We start from the raw sequence: 16868 nt of genomic DNA on the forward strand, positions 1-16868 counted from the left end.
CCTACCTTCCTGTCCCTGGGGCACTGACTCTATGGCTTTGATGTCGAGAAGATGAAGGATCTTGGTTTTTGGACACTTTTCTTGACTGGGCAGAAGGTAGTGGGGCAACAAATGAAGTGGCGCAGTGGGGGGAAGATGAATTCCAGGGTGAGGCCCTGCCTCACTGTCTGGAGGACCTACTGATCTGTGGTGATCAACTCCCACTGGTTGGCGAACAGTTGTAGTCACCCCCCAATGGGAGGGATCTGATGATGGTCACTTATTCTGATGGAAGGGTCTGGAGCCTGACCCCCCCCTTGAAATGACCGCCTGAAAAAAAATTGTGGCCTGTTTCTGTCCCAAAAGGACTGCCAGTCCTGGGATGGTCAAAGCTCTGAGAATAGGGGCGTTGGAAGGAAGTGGAACTAATTACCGGTTCAGGAGTCACCTGGGTGCCTGCCAGTCACCTGGGTGCCTGCCTGCGGAAGTAACAAGGGGATCAATGGTCTGCCCTTTTGGAGACAGAGGGCAAAGGACTACATCTAAGGATTTCCCAAACAATTTTCCCCCCTTGAAGGGGGAAGATGCCAATTTCCATTTGGACCTCATGTCCATGTTCCAATATCGAAGCCACAAAAGGCGACACATGGTGACATTTGAGGCCAGAGCCCTTGAGGCGAACTTGACGGCATTAAGCATGGCATCCGACAAATTCTCTGCCGCCGCTATTATTTTGTTTACATCCTGGTGCAGCCTGGCTTCGCCGGCAGGTAACCTAGTTTGCAATTTATAAAGTCATAAAAGGGAAGCCCTATTAAAAAAGGATGTGGACATGGCCGCTTTAATGGGCCATACCATTGCCTGATGAGTTTTGTGACAGGCTTTCTCAGATCTCTTATCCTCCACCTTTAAGCCCTCTAAAAGGTCTGGAGGAAGTACAGAAGATGAGGTGAGGGAAGTCACAGGGGCATCCACTGGAGACAACTTGAAGAGTTCCTCAAATGCAGGGTCCATGGTGTACAATTTTTTGTTAGTGTCACTGGGGTAGCAATGGCGCCTGGCTGTGCCCACTGCCTCTGAATTATATCTTGAAATAACTTAGGCAAAGGAATGATCTCCTGAGCCTGGACCAGGTCATCAAACAGGCCTTCACTAGGATCCTGGGGTGCCTTAGTGCCCTGATCAGGGGCTGGGGTCACCCCCAATTAGCTGGAGGCCTTGACCTTGTATAAGATGTATTTAAATAAGGCCGGCTTAAAGAGCCTTGCAAAGGAAGGGAACTCGGGAACAAAGCCTTCGTCCTCAGAAAATTCCTGCTCAGCTGTATCATTGTCCCCCCAGACAGATTCTCCTCTAGCCAGAGAGGTGTGGGGAGATGATGAACGCTGTAGCCATGTCCTGCCCTGGACTGAGGGCTAGTTGAGGAGCTGGCAATGATCTCATTGTTGAAGATCTTTGGATGTACTTTGGGAAATGGCTTTAGCTATGATCTCTCGCATCTCTGAGGATAGCGAAGATACCTGATCCTCCACCATGCGTGATGGAGCCACAGTTGCAGCTATAGTAGGCATTGGAACCACTGGCAAGGAAATGGTCAGCTGTTCCTCCTGGAGACCAGGCAAATAACTCCCCAGCCCCACTAAGCAATCGCAAGCAATCGTTAGACTTATATACCGCTTCATAGGGCTTTCAGCCCTCTCTAAGCGGTTTACAGAGTCAGCATATTGCCCCCAACAACAATCTGGGTCCTCATTTTACCCACCTCGGAAGGATGGAAGGCTGAGTCAACCTTGAGCCTGGTGGGATTTGAACAGCCGAACTGCTGAACTGCAGTCAGCTGAAGTAGCCTGCAGTGCTGCATTTAACCACTGCGCCACCTCGGCTCTAAGGCAGAACCAGGGTGCCCCAAAGCGTCATTAGGGGATAGATCCTGGGGTTCCTCCTCACTATCAGATATAGGGTGGTCTATGCGAGAGGAAACTTGCCTGGTAGGGAGCCTGGAGGGGAAGATTGCTGGGAAGTAGCCATAGCCTGTCAATGGACCTTGACAAATTGTTTCTCCAGCATTTTTTGGTGCCTAGCTGCTATCCTGTTCTGCCCCTTGGCCTGCTTCCTGCCCTGGTATTGAGTCCTGATACTTTCAGGGCCTCACAAGCCTTTTTGCCAGCCTCCCTGGACTAATATCTGCTGGTGGAGCGGCTTGGCTGATCTGCCTCCTTTCTGGGGTCTATGGAAGCCATGGGAGCAGAAGGTGGCTCTTGAAATGCAGAAAGCAAGGCAGGCTGATTTCAGTGCTCACAAGGGGCGAAGAGATGCATTGCCACTCATCCAAGGGTTGCGGGTGAGGCTGCTGGGCATTCACTGATTGCAGGAGTTTGCAGGTTGATGATAGCTTTTAACATGAACCGGAATTGCTCCCAGTGCCAAAGCACATTTCCGATCATGGAGGCTGACCAGGCAGACCAAGACCTCTGAAGCCGCAGAGCAAGGCTCAGGCAAAACAACCCTGCCAGACAGGAGAAGATGCTGGCAGCGATCGGCTGTGGGGCAGGCAAACAGCCAAAAGAAAGCGTGAAGGAGAAAAAAGGTGCAAAAAATTCCAGAACTCAAAATGGCCACCTTGCCACTTGGTGAGGAAGCACTCCAACCTCCGACAATCTGGAGAAGAACCTGGTCAGAGCCCTGTGCACGGGTTCAATCAGCCACATCAAAGTCACAGGCGAGCTGAGCACTCTGGCTGACTGCTGCGGCGCCTGAGTTAACCCATAGCGTCACGGTGCCGATGAGGGAGATTAAAGCTAAAAAGACTCCCAACCCACCCCAAGGGGGAAAAAAAATATGAATAAAGGAAATTCAGAAAAAAGGGAAGAATCAAGGAAGAAATCAAAAGACAATTATAAGAGAAGAGTCCAAACTTATCTATCAAGAACTGCTAGAATCTCTTTGGGTTAGACTGAATTGAAAAAACTGACTCTAGCAAGGAACCAGAGGCGTGGACAAAGAAATTCCAATTCAGTCCTTGGGCAGAAGGCAGAATTTAACCCATGCTTGGACTCTCCAAGCAGCACACAGGAGAACGGAATATTCAGACTTTTTACTTTTGCAAGACTTTGCATTTTGTGGTTTTCTCCAGTTCTTTCTCTTCTATTTGCTGTCTCTAGGTAGTGCAATCTCCACTATACAGATTTCTTTTTGCTCTTTCTTATCAACAATTCTTAAATCTGGGATATTATATGGCAGATGCCTGTCTGTTCGAATTCTTAAGTTCCAAAGCAATTTAGCTTCTAAATTCTTTATTGAATTGTCTATTATTATCTGTTCACAATGTTGTGAAGACATAGATACTAGTTCATCAGCTAGTAGTGGCCTTCACAAGCATCACAATCTTCCCAAGAATTGTCAGTATTGCATATGTGCAGATGCAAGAAGTGTAGCCTTTTGCAATTGACTAATGGAAAGTTTTCACAATACTACAAGGATGTAACGAATAGTGAATAGTCATTCTTGGGGTTTTTTGGTTCAAATTGTTGAGTACAGCTTGTGTCCAATTAAAAATTCCATGAATATATTCTATCACAGGTATTGCCGATGTCTTTGATAGGGTTTCTGCTATTCAATTTGCCTCAAACATTTTTTTCACTCTTCTGATATATTCTTTATTTATTAAATTTAAATTTTTCCATGCTTGTTGTCAAAAGTGTAAAATGCCTAAATATCAGGCTTCATCCTGTTTTGCTCCTGATAGCTTCTGCAACAATTCCATTATTGCTTTTGATTTACTGTTATTTGATTTGATTTTTTGCTACTGTAGCACATTTTTCTAGGATAAATTCTATTGCTATATCTGTGCTAAAATTATTTTAGTATTTGTCAATGACTTTGATTTCTAATTTCCCATACTCTGAAAAGTTGCTAAAACACTCTCCGTGAATCCAGACAGCAAAGACAAAGAAGAATCCATACATTAATTCTTACCTTTATTCCACAAATGATAAAAATGTTCTTTGTTCAAAGGCTGATTAAGAATCAGAAGGCAAAACTTTAGGTTTCCTGAAAAACAGGTAATATTGACAAATTGTTCAGAATTTAAAATTCTACCATTTGTTTCCTCTCAACATACAGCTAAGATAACCTAGAAATATCACATTACTGTATCATTTCTGAAGAAAAAGGCAAACTTTACATCAAATTGTATGATGATTAGAAAGCAAAAAAGTATTTTGAATATGTTTTAACAATATGTTTAAAAACTCTAATAGGGACATATGGCACTTGTATTAATATAGTACATGAAATAAATTAATAGTAGAAAGTACATTAGCCATAGATTTATAAGTATTACAGTAAAATGAGGTATTAGACTGAATCTTATAGAGGGGTTGCCACAATGAAGAGGGAGTCAAACTATTCTCCAAGGCACCTAAGGGTAGAACAAGAAGCAATAGGTGGAAACTAATCAAGGAGAGAAGCAACTTAGAACTGAGGAGAAATTTCCTGACAGAACTATTAATCAGTGGAACAGCTTGCCTCCAGAAGTTGTGAATGAATGCCCCAACACTGAAAGTCTTTAAGATGATGTTGGACAGCCATTTGTCTGGAACGGAATAGGGTTTCCTGTCTAGGAAGGGGGTTGGATTAGAAGACCTCCAACATCCCTTCCAACTCTACTATTGTATTGTATTGTATTGTATTGTATTGTATTGTATTGTATTGTATTGTATTGTATTGTATAGATTGCTATATTCACCACAGATACAGATAGTATTAGCATACTGCAATATCTATGCAACTATGTGTAGCAACTATAAGGTTCTTTCATTTACATTTTTACAATGTTTCAAAGCATTACAGAAAATTAAAATAGTGCATTGTATCACAGTAAGCAAGATATGCATCACAACAATTTTCTGCACAAGATGTATGGCATGTCTGAAACAACTTTACTATAAGCCCAGCTGACTGCTAGCCCCTTCCCAAAGATTCATGAACTTATGTGATAATGCTTGGGGACCCAGTTGGAGTGGCAAAATTCCTCTGGGGACCCAAGAGACAGAAAGCATAGCACAAGGTGTCTCAGGGGCAGGAGAGGTTTGGGATAGGTGCGATACCCTGCACTAGGGCTTCAAGAGCCTTCTCAACCCCCGAGGCACCAAAATGCTACACATAATGATCGCCACATTTGTTTAACGATTCATTAGGGAGAACAGGGATGGGAAGATTATTAAGTGAAATGCTTCTTTTAACAGCCATTGCGATATGTGGCTACAAGGACTACCTGTATAATGTTATTATTTTTTTAAAAAATAAATGTTACTGAATATTATGAGATATTTAAATGTAAAACTATAAGTCTGCTCTGTAAGTTACTGAATGACAGATCAGCATTTTGAAACTCCTGAAATTGGTTCCATCAAATATTTTTTTTGAATTTTTATTTTATACACATAAACACATCAACAGAACAGATAAACACATGAACAAAAATAAACACATAACTTAAAAACAACATAGGAACAATAAGTCCCATCGTATATCATACAGCAGTTCCGAATCGGTTTCTTTGCAGTTAGTATTTTCCCTTCTATACATTTCTATCTTGCGTTCATAATCTCGTTATTCATTATCCATTTTTATATACATTTCTTTATTTATTTATACTTAGCTACTTATGATCAAGTATTATTTACCTATATTGTGCCTTATATTTTTACTGTCATTTATTCTCTTACATACAGTTATAGGTATACATTCACATAGTTATTCTTTTTCTTTGCCATTCTTATATTATTATTATTCCATTTAAAAGGTTATAAAGTATAATTTGGAATGTATTGTTTACCATCCTTCATACCTGCTATGACACCACCTTATTTTCTCTTTCTTTTCTCCCTCCCTTCCTTCTCTACTTCCTTCCTTCCTCCTCTCCTCCCCTTCTTCCTTCCCTTCCTTCTCCCCTACTCCTACCCTCTATCTTCTCCTTCCTACCCTCTCTTCTTCTCTCTCCCTCCCTCCTCTCCTTCTCTTTCTCTCCCTCCCACCCACCTCTCCTTACCTTTCTTCTTCCCCTACCTCTCCTCCACATTTTACCTTATTTTCTCTTTCTTTTCTCCCTCCCTTCCTTCTCTACTTCCTTCCTTCCTCCTCTCCTTCCCCTTCTTCCTTCCCTTACTTCTCCCCTACTACTACCCTCTTTCTTCTCCTTCCTACCCTCTCTCCTTCTCTTTTTCTCTCTTCCTCCCTCCTTTCCTTCTCTCTCTCCCTTCCACCCACCTCTCCTTACTTCTTTCTTTTTCCCCTACCTCTCCTCCACAGTTCTTCTTCCTCTCCTTCTCTCTCTCCCACGCTCTACTTCTTTCCTTCATCCCTCCATTCCCTACTTCCTTCCTCCCCTCCTTTCCTTCCTTCTTCCCTTCCTTTCTTTTTCTATTGTTATAGGTGACTCTTTCAAATCCAGTTTGTTTTCTTGAGGATGTTACTTCCACAAGTCCATTTTTTTCATATCATTTCCTTTTTTCTCTATCATTCTATAGTCTATATGCCAGCTATCATCCTGATTTGATTTCACCAATCATGACCCCCTTGTTTTACTCATAATTATTATTTTTGAGAGTTGTTCTATTCTTTCATTGCTTTTTATTTCTTTGCTCCATCCATCCATACCAATTAAGCCATATCTGGTCTACTTTCAATTTCTTAAGAATATTAAACATCTGGGCTCTTTTTTTTTGGGGGGGGGGGTGTTCAGTCCATTCAAGTTTATCGACATAATTGTTATTTTTTTTATCCATCTTTAGCTGGGATTGTTTCTTTTACTTCTAGTTTGTATCTGATTTTTCCCTCTCGCGCTTTCCTTCTCTGCTCTCTCTCTTTCTTGCCTCTGTTCTTCTCTCCTGCTTCTTCCGCTGTCTTCTGATGTTTCTTCCTCTTGACCTCTGCATTCTAGTTCCTCTTTGCTTCGTTGTTCTCCTTCCCTATTGCAGTGTTCTTCATAGAATTTGTGTGCTTCTTCTAAATTCTCTATCTTATATCTTTCCTTGCCAAGATACCAGAACCCCTTCTGGTACCAGCCATCTGTACATTATTCAATTTTTATTTAACTCGTTTGTTAAAAATTGGTATTGCCTACGTTGTTCCCGAATTCTCTGTGGGATCTGTTTAAGCGTGGTCAGCTCTTTTCCCTGTAGTATAATCGTCTCTTCTCTAGGTTTTTTTGTACACTTCATCTCTGGCAGTTTTCTTAGTGAATCTTACGTGCACTTCTCTCGGGAGTTTATGTATTTATTTATTTATTTTATTAGTTTATTTATAGGCCGCCCTTTTCCCTGAGGGGACTCAGGGCGGCTAACAACTTGTATGGAAGGGGAAGACATACAATAACATAAAAACAATATATAATTAAAACCAAGCAACATTCATACAACATTCGGGTGGGGGCGGACTATGGTCTTACCCCCAGGCCTGGCGGGATAGCCAGATCTTAAGGGCTGTGCGGAAGGTCTGAAGGGTGGTGAGGGTACGAATCTCCACGGGGAGATCGTTCCAGAGGGTCGGAGCTGCTACTGAAAAGGCTCTCCTCCGCGTAGTTGCCAGCCGGCACTGGCTGGCAGATGGCACTCGGAGGAGGCCTAATCTATGCGATCTTATGGGTCGAGAGGAGGTAATTGGCAGGAGGCGGTCTCCCAAGTACGCAGATCCACTACCATGAAGGGCTTTGTAGGTAGTAAGAAGCACCTTGAAGCGCACACGGAGATCAACAGGTAGCCAGTGCAGCTCGCGGAGGATAGGTGTTATGTGGGCGAACCGAGGTGCACCCACAATCACTCGCGCGGCCGCATTCTGGACTAGCTGAAGCCGCCGGATGCTCTTCAAGGGCAGCCCCATGTAGAGCACATTGCAGTATTCCAGCCTAGAAGTCACGAGGGCGCGAGTGACTGTTGTGAGAGCCTCCCGGTTCAGGTAGGGTCGCAACTGGCGCACCAGGCGAACCTGGGCAAATGCCCCCCTGGTCACAGCCGACAGGTGGTGATCAAAGGTCAGCTGTGGATCCAGGAGGACTCCCAAGTTGCGAACCCTGTCTGAGGGGTGTAAAATTTGACCCCCCAGCCTGAGTGGTGGAACACTAGCCAAATTTTTGGGAGGGAAACACAACAGCCACTCAGTCTTTTCTGGGTTGAGTACAAGCTTGTTAGCCCTCATCCAGTCCCTAACAGCTTCAAGTCCCTGGTTCATCACGTCCACCGCTTCATTGAGTTGGCACGGGGCGGACAGATACAGCTGCGTATCGTCCGCATATTGGTGGTATCTTATCCCGTGCCTCCGAATGATCTCGCCCAGCGGTTTCATGTAGATGTTAAATAGTACGGGGGACAGGACCGACCCCTGCGGCACCCCATATGTTAGGGGCCTCATGGTCGATCTCTGTCCCCCGACCAACACCGACTGCGACCTGTCCGAGAGGTAGGAGGAGAACCACTGCAAAACAGTGCCTCCCACCCCCACCTCCCGCAGTCGTCGCAGAAGGATACCATGGTCGATGGTATCGAAAGCCGCCGAGAGGTCAAGGAGAACCAAGATGGAGGGGTGGCCTCCATCCCTGGCTCTCCAGAGATCATCGGTCAATGCGACCAAAGCAGTTTCTGTGCTGTAACCAGGTCTGAAGCCGGACTGGAAGGGGTCCAGGTAGTCGGCTTCCTCCAAGGACCGCTGGAGCTGGTAGGCCACCACCTTCTCAACAACCTTCCCAATAAAGGGGAGGTTGGAGACTGGACGATAGTTGTTAAGTATAGCTGGATCCAAGGATGGTTTCTTCAGGAGGGGTCTCACCACCGCCGTTTTAAGTGCGGCGGGGAAGTGCCCCTCCCGAAGCGAGGCGGTAATAACCGCTTGGATCCAGCCTCGTGTCACCTCCCTGCTGTTAGCAACCAGCCAGGAGGGACACGGGTCCAGTACACAGGTGGAGGCACTCACAGCCCTCATGGCCTTGTCCACGTCCCCGGGGGTAACATCCTGAAACTCAACCCAGCGATGGTCAACCAAATCGTCCTCTCGTGTCACGGCTGGCTCTGCATAGGTGGAGTCCAAATCCGACCGAAACCGAGCAACTTTGTCCGCCAAGAACTGGGCATAGTCTTCAGCCCTACCCTGCAAGGGGTCCCCCGTATCCCTCTTATTTAAGAGGGAACGGGTTATCCTAAACAGGGCGGCTGGACGGGACTCGGCGGACGCAACCAAGGTGGCAATATAAGATCTCTTTGCTGCCCTAAGTGCCCTGATGTAATCCTTGGTGCAGGTTGTTAAGAGTGCTCGGTTCGATTCGGATTTATCGGACCTCCACTGGTGCTCTAGGCGTCTCCTCCGGCGCTTCCTCTCCCGGAGCTCCTCGGTGAACCAAGGAGGCCTCCGGGATCCGCCGCCTCGGAGGGGCCGTAGTGGCGCAATCCGGTCGAGGGTCTCCGATGCTGCCGAATGCCAGGCAGCAACCAGAGTCTCTACCGGACTGTGGGCGAGAGTATCAGGAATAACCCCAAGCTCCGTCTGGAACCTCAAAGGGTCCATAAGTTGCCTGGGGCGGAACCACTTGGTCGGTTCCTCCTCCCTACAGTGGGGGTTTGGTCTTCGGAAGTCGAGCCTCAGTAGGCAGTGGTCTGACCACGACAGGGGTATGATCTCATTACCCCTCAGACCAAGATCACAAATCCACTGCTCCGAAAGAAATACGAGGTCGAGCGTGTGACCCGCAGAGTGAGTTGGGCCCCGAATTATCTGGGTCAAGCCCATGGCTGTCATGGAGGCCATGAACTCCTGCGCTCCATCAGAGTGTTCACCGAGCGTAGGCAAATTGAAATCCCCCAGGACCATAAGCCTGGGGAACTCAATTGCCAGCTCGGCTACCGACTCGAGGAGCGAGGGGAGGGCTGCTGCAACGCTGTTGGGAGGCAGGTACGTTAGCAGCAGGCCCACTTGACCCTTGAGGTCCAGCTTCACCAGTAGGGACTCACACCCGACAAGCTCCGGAGCAGGGATCCTACGAGGTACTAAAGACTCCCGAATAACAATAGCCACACCCCCACCCCTTCCCTGAGCTCTCGGCTGATGAAGCACCTGAAATCCTTCTGGGCACATCTCTACGAGGGGGACTCCTCCCTCCGGGCCCAGCCAGGTTTCAGTAATACATGCCAAGTCTGCCCCCTCGTCTAAAATTAAGTCCCGGACGAGGGGAGCCTTGTGAACAACAGACCTGGCATTTAGCGACAACAGCCGGAGACCAGGGTCCTGACTACTCACGCCATCTGGCCTCGGAGTGGGACTCATAGGGCCGGAAGGAGGGATCTCTGTGACGTAGCGAACCCTCCTTCCCCGGTAATGGCCAGCCCTAAAGTCCCCGCCATATCTGCCCCTCCCCGTTACGACCGTAATGCTCCGGCCCACTCCCGTGTCCGTGGTCCCCCCAACCACACCTATAGCTCCCGCATTCCCTGACAGGCCCTCCGAATCAGACACACTCATTCGTTCACTCAGACAATCCCCACGTGATAATTAAAAACACATAAATACAACAATATAGGGTAGTAAAAAGTGGGAGCATTCACTCAATCGCACGCATATCTCATGTATATCCCATACAAAGGAAGGAAAAAGGAGAGAGAGAAAAAAAGGAAAAGAGAGAAATTACGCAGTCGTTAAAAATGAAGTTCAGGTAGCTGTGTACCAGCCGTGGGATACGGGGGTGTAGCAGTGGAAGTCCAAAGTCCAAGGGTCCAATGTGCCCTCTTATAGATTTTCCATCTGATGGAAGGATGGTAATGGTAGTCCGAAACGGTCCTCAAAGGATCCCACAGGCTGGGCCACCGGGTGGGCGTAGAGAGAAAGTATTGCAATTTCCAAAAGGTCACAAGGGATGCCGCCATTGTACATATGCCACTCGCAACAGCGAGCAGAGGGGAGGGGTGCACCAAAAACAAGGAGGGGGAGGCTGGAGAATTAAGGTGGCCGAAGACCAGCCACTAAACTCAGTCAGATAGGTGTAAACAGTTCAACCACTCCCTCTTTAATGGGGTGCTGGTCTAATAAGCCCACATCTTGATCTAAGTCTCTCACAATGGGGAAGAGCGCTGGCCATCCACTAGCACCACTTCCCACTCACCCACACCAATTCAAGCTGCAGTTGTCTAAAGCAGCTGCCACCGTCGTCCCAGCTTATAGCACGCTGAGAGGCAGTGGTCTGTATGGGGGGGGGGTGCCCGACAACGCCGGCAAACTCCGAAACCGTCGCCCGTGTGTGGAGGGGGGGGAGGCGTCCAACAGTGCCGGCAACCGAGCTGCTGTTCGTACAAGAAGGGGGGAGGGTGTTCGACACCACCGAAGGCCACCTGCGACTGTCCAGTTCTTCCTAGCTCAATTCCGCGCTCAACTCCGAGCTCCTCCCGGTAGCAACGTCTTCAGTCGCACAGAAAGGCCACGCCGATATCGACAGCTTCCCCCAGTCGCCTCTAAAGTGCCGGCAGCCTCCGCCTCCGCCTCCGCCCAGCCCCAAAGCCTTTTTCGGTCTTTTTCGGCTTTTTTCAATCACCCCACGTCGCCCGCGTCTTCCGAGCCTAACAGCTCTGAGGAGGCAAGTCACCTCAGTCCACTGCTGGCTCGGATATCCTGGGGAGTTCTTACTCCTTTCGCGCCCGGAACCACCTTCCTGGACCCGGATTCCACCGTCTTCCATGTGAGTTTCTTGCATATGTCTTCTTGCATAGTTAGTATTCACCCTGTAAGCCTCATCAATATTCCCTCTCACTTCCTGTTCTTTTTTTTTGCAGAAATTCAGTGAGGGTATTAATCATTTTTTCTTTCAGGTCTTCCTCCTTCTCTTCCGGTATGTTTTGAAATCTTAGGTAGAATGCCGCTTTTTTGTTTTCAAGTCGGATTATTGATAATTCTAATTCCTTATTAAGTTGTCTATATTCTATTTCCATCTTTCCCATCTTCTGATCTGAATGTTGTATTTTTTCTTCCATACATTGAGTTTTCTGTTCATTGATTGCTAAGGCATTCTGTATCTTTTTGACTTTATCATCTACATTCTTGATAGTTCCTTTCAATTCTCCCATTTCATTTTTTAATTCTTCATGATTCTTCCTTGACTTCTTGGCTTTTTGCCAAAGTCTCCTGTATCAATTGGAGCATCAATTGCATGTTCTGCATCGTTGGTGCTGGTCCCGCTGATTCTGCCCTCTTTTCAGCTTTCTCCAAACCCCATGCACTCTCGATTGACCTTTGATTTGAGGAGGGGGGTGTTGCTGAACTCACAGTGGGTATAGTCTTTTTCCCTAATTTTACTGAGGTTGCCATTTTTAACCCCCTATTTGTCCTTGCCCACAATTGGCTATAACTTTAACCTTGTTTATACTTTATCAGTAATATCAATAATATAAATAATTGTATAATCCAATATTCAGCAACAATTCAACTATTAACCTTCCTTGATATCACCTTTCAATACTTAAACATTCCTATGTAGTATGCTATTTAATTAATTTGATTAATATATATAATAAATTTATATATCACACTTATGTTACATCAATAAATGTTTCTCAATTTTATCGGTTATACAAGTATTCAATTCTAATAATTAATCTCTCTATGTTCTCTTATGACAAGCTTTGCCATTCAAATTTACAGTCCACTAGTTGTCACTCTCTCCTTAGTGTCACTGTTAATATCCACGAAGCAAAAGTCTATTTCCAGACAGATCTCTATTTATTGTCTCTGGCACTGTTCCAAGCTCCTAGTCAGATAAATATCAAATACTTAAAAATTCAACACAGCAGCAGGAGGACTGGTGAGCAGAAAAAAAAGGGAACTCCGTTTACCAACCCGCCTATTAAGCAGTCACTTCTTTGAACCTTCCAACTCTTTTCAGCAAATTTTATCTTCTGAAGTCCATGTCGGGTTTTCGTTCTTACTGTTGCTGATCTTTAGGCTCTTCCGGATGTCCCTTCTTGTCCGTTCTAACACAACATCTCTGCTCCGCTCCTTCTCGGCAAAATTGTACTGTAAAAACAGCCTCTCTCCCGGCTACTTCTTCTTCCAGCTCACCCTCTCTGCCAGTTTCACGTTGCTCTCCTCTCTGATTGTCAGCAATAATAACAAGCATCCGATTTCAACTGCTTCTATCTCTGTTCTTCCTTCTATGCGGCCGCCATTGCTAAGGTCCTAACCAAAAGGTAGGATATTTCTTCGCCCGTTTAGGAGGTTTCTCATATCCGCAGGGGATTTGCCTTATCACCCCAGCGTCTACAGAGTATCCCCTTTGATCTGCTGATCTCTTCGGGATCAGCAGTGCTCCAAAAAAGAGCCCAAACAAAGAGGTTAGAGTTAGGGGTTAGGAGAACTCCCTTACACCGCTCTAAGCACAATGATGTCACCACCGGAAGTCCGGTTCCATCAAATATCTTAATTCTCTAAAAAATCACCTCTCCATTTAGGCATATTTTCTAAAAAATACTTTGAAACTAAAAGTGTTATCATCAGGGTGAGAATCTAGTAGATTAATAATCATATTCTCATGATCTCCTTTCATTTTACATTAAGAATCCTGCAAAGAATGTTTGGCTGACAGACTTTGTAACAGATTGAAAAAGATTAATTCAGTGAATATCCATGCCTGACGTTGGATTTAAATCTGAAGTTATTGAGTCTAATAACTGAACTATTATAGTACATAGGCCGGATTTTATTACTGAGTTACAGACTCAACTGGTGGTTAAAGTGCAAGTACTAACTTGGTGAATTATTTGTTTTTAGAATTTCAAATATGATTCTGTTTCATTATAAATCATAGTGTGCTTGAAATTTTGCCAAATGTTTCTACCCTGACTTTAGTTTATTATTGAAGTTAAAATTCTAGTTCAAAAGCATCTGAAAAGCTGTTCAGTTTCCTCTTCCCAAATAGTAAACATTTTAATCAATTCTCAAACTGTAGGTTGAAGCATCCACTGTGGGATTGATAGAAATTTACAAATGGGCTGAAGCATAGTAACTTATTTCAGACTTTAAGTATACTAAGTTTAATCGGTGAATTTTCCATCTGCTTCTTTCCTTTCTTATACAAACCTCTTCCCATTTTTTTTTGACATTTACATTTTTATTAAGTTTATTAGGAAATAAAATAGAAAAAATGAAAATAATGGGGAAATGGGGACCAGAAACAGTGCCGAGATTGCTCTTCCTCCTCCTCCTTTTTGTTTCATTGAAGCTGGCTGAATTAAGAGCAAGCTATCTCTCCAATGCCCCCTAGAGGCACCCCTCCCTTCCTTGCCTGTCTGCTCCGCTCTGACACCTTCTTTTTATAATTCAGGCACCATTCCCCTCTACACAACCTGTCAAAACCACAGCTCTGGAGCCACCCAATTGGTCGGAAAGTGCAGCCTCTTTAAAAAAAAACATGTGAAGCAGCCATGGGACTTTTTAAAACAAATCTTGCATAGCACACTGCCCCCCACAGCACCATTGCCTCTTCCTGCCATCTAATTGGCTGGGGGCTATTTATCCCATGCAGTAAAACTCCCATGTCAAACTGTGTCTGAAAGAATAGGCAGGGGTGAAGGGCAAGGGGTGGAGGGTCAGGGGCCCATTGGCTGTGGAGAAAGGTCAGGGGTGGGCCAGTGGAGGAGGAAAGCTGGGTAAATTGGCTGAGGAGGGGGACTAGGGGTGAAGGGTTGGTGCGTAAACGTCCTAGATCTTTCTGTTTAAAGTCCTGGAAGGTATGAACTTCAGGGAAATATTTATTCAAAGGGTTAAAATGAGTTATACTTTACAGCAAGCAAAGATTATTATTAATGGAAACTTAACTAAACTGTGTGAAATTCAAAAGTGTATGAAACAAGGATGTCTCATCTCTTTTGCTGATGGTGAGAAAAAAGCAGGCATAAATATTAAAAAGGAAGCTTATAAATTGAGAACGTTTGCTGACAATTGAATCATATTTTTGCAAGACCTAAAATGGTATATAATGCTTGATGAAGAAACTAGATGACTTTGGAGCTTTAACATGTTCAAAATAAACAGAAAACAACAATTCTTGTCAACATATGGCTTTTCAGGATTTTGAAATACTGACCAAAAAAAGGTCTGGTTTCAAAGTGGAGAAAGGAGTGAAATGTCTTGGGTTACATTGACAAATTCTAAATGGTTTCAAAACAACTTTCTGTGTGCAATGATATCAAAAACACTTAATATTGCAATTATCCTTACTCTGTAGAATCTCTGTAATTAAGATGAATGTTCTACCAAAAATATTATTTTATTTAAGTGTTGATTTTATCAATACTTATAACTGATACTCCATTTAAACAAAAACATCCTCCTTCTCAAGTGAAAGATAATGTTTGAACCCTTTTATTTCTAGATAGAGATGTACTTCCAGAGAAAGAAGTGGTCTGTGATTTGGAAGCCTTCCTAAACTTGTGCAAATTCAGATTCTGGCCAAGGTGGTCTTTCCTCATTTCCAGCTGCTTCATTCATTGAAAGTCTTGTACCAAGATCCTGTAGCAAGTAGTCACTCATATCTTTGTCACCTCACATCTAATGGACTCTCTAGTTGCACACTATGGAGATGCTCTTGAAGAAGACATGAAAACTTTGTGTGGGTTTGGATATGGGTGCGCACTGAGCACAAATGGCATTTCTGTTTTCTTTGTCTCAAGGCTCAAAGATATGTTTGCGAGATTCAGACTACTAGAGTTGGAAGGGACCTTCAAGGTCTTCTAATACAACCCCCTGCTTAGGCAGGCAACCCTACATCACTTCAAAGCAGGGGTGGGCTCTGGTTGGCACTACTGCCAGTTTGCTTGTGTGCTCGCTTTGCGCGTGCATGCACAATCCAATTAAAATTGTTCTGCGCATGCGCAGAACTGAAAAACAAGATGGCAGCATAGATGGTGCCGACCAGGGAACTGGTTCGGGGGCGTAGCAGGCGTTGGTTGCTGCCAGTTCCAGTGACCCAGGCCGCCAAACCACTACCGGTTTGGCTGAACCAGTCTGAACCAGTAGGAACCCACCAGATAAAATGGTTATCTGATATCTTCTTTAAAAATTCCAGTGTTGGAGCTTGCACAACTTCTTGAAGCAAGTTGTTCCACTGATCAATTGTTTTAACTGTCATAAAATTTCTCCTTAGTTCTAGGTTTCTTCTCTCCTTGATTAGTTTCCACCCATTGCTTCTTGTCCTGCCCTCAGATGCTTTGGAGAATAGCTTGACTCCCTCTTCTTTGTGGCAGCCCCTGAGATATTGAAACACTGCTATCATTTCACCCCTAGTCCTTCTTTTCATTAAACTAGACATACCGAGTTTCCTCATATGTTTTAGTCTCCAGTCCGCTAATCATCTTTGTTCTTCTTCTTTGCATTCTTTCTAGACTCTCAATATCTTTTTTACATTATGGCGACCCAAACTGGATGCAATATTCTAAGTATGGCCTTACTTGTAAAGTGGTATTAACACTTCATGTGATCTTGGTTCTATCCGCTTATGCAGTCTAGAACTGTGTTGGAATTTTTGGCAGCTGCTGCACACTGCTGGCTCATATTTAAATGGTGGAGTCCACTAGGACTCCAAGATCTCTCTCACAGTTACTACTATTGAGCAAGGAACCATATATACTTTCCCCTTGCATTTTATTTTTCTTGCCTAAATGTAGAACCTTACTTTTTTCACCACTGAATTTCATTTTGTTAGATAGCATCCAATGTTCAAGTCTGTCAAGATCCTTCTGTATCTCAAGCCTAAAGATAATGGCGTGAACCCCCTGCCAAATTCTTTCCAAGTGGAATAAAGTTGAAGCAATGTTATATGCAAAGAAACATTCACACATATCCGAGAAGTCTGCAGAACATTT

At 44.7% G+C, this 16868-nt stretch overlaps 1 protein-coding gene across 8 annotated transcripts in view; it reads right to left on the reverse strand.

The window, feature by feature from the left end:
• The window catches only part of TPK1 (thiamin pyrophosphokinase 1), a 348263-nt gene that overhangs the window by 264333 nt on the left and 67062 nt on the right, over positions 1–16868 (reverse strand). For 6 of the 8 annotated variants that reach the window (XR_015696394.1, XM_087713144.1, XM_087713140.1 and 3 more), the window contains one exon: positions 3955–4029. The exons of the other annotated variants lie outside the window; for them this stretch is intronic. Coding sequence is in view for 5 of the 6 variants with exons in the window: in XM_087713144.1 (XP_087569270.1) it covers positions 3955–4029 (75 nt within the window). In the remaining variant the exon portion in view is untranslated. The remainder of the gene's footprint in view (positions 1–3954; positions 4030–16868) is intronic. 8 annotated transcript variants of the gene reach the window in all.

Source organism: Thamnophis sirtalis, unplaced genomic scaffold (genome assembly GCF_051295495.1).
Source record: "Thamnophis sirtalis isolate CommonGarterSnake01/CBP01778 unplaced genomic scaffold, rThaSir2_p1.2 scaffold_4, whole genome shotgun sequence".
NCBI classification, from domain to species: Eukaryota; Metazoa; Chordata; class Lepidosauria; order Squamata; family Natricidae; genus Thamnophis; species Thamnophis sirtalis.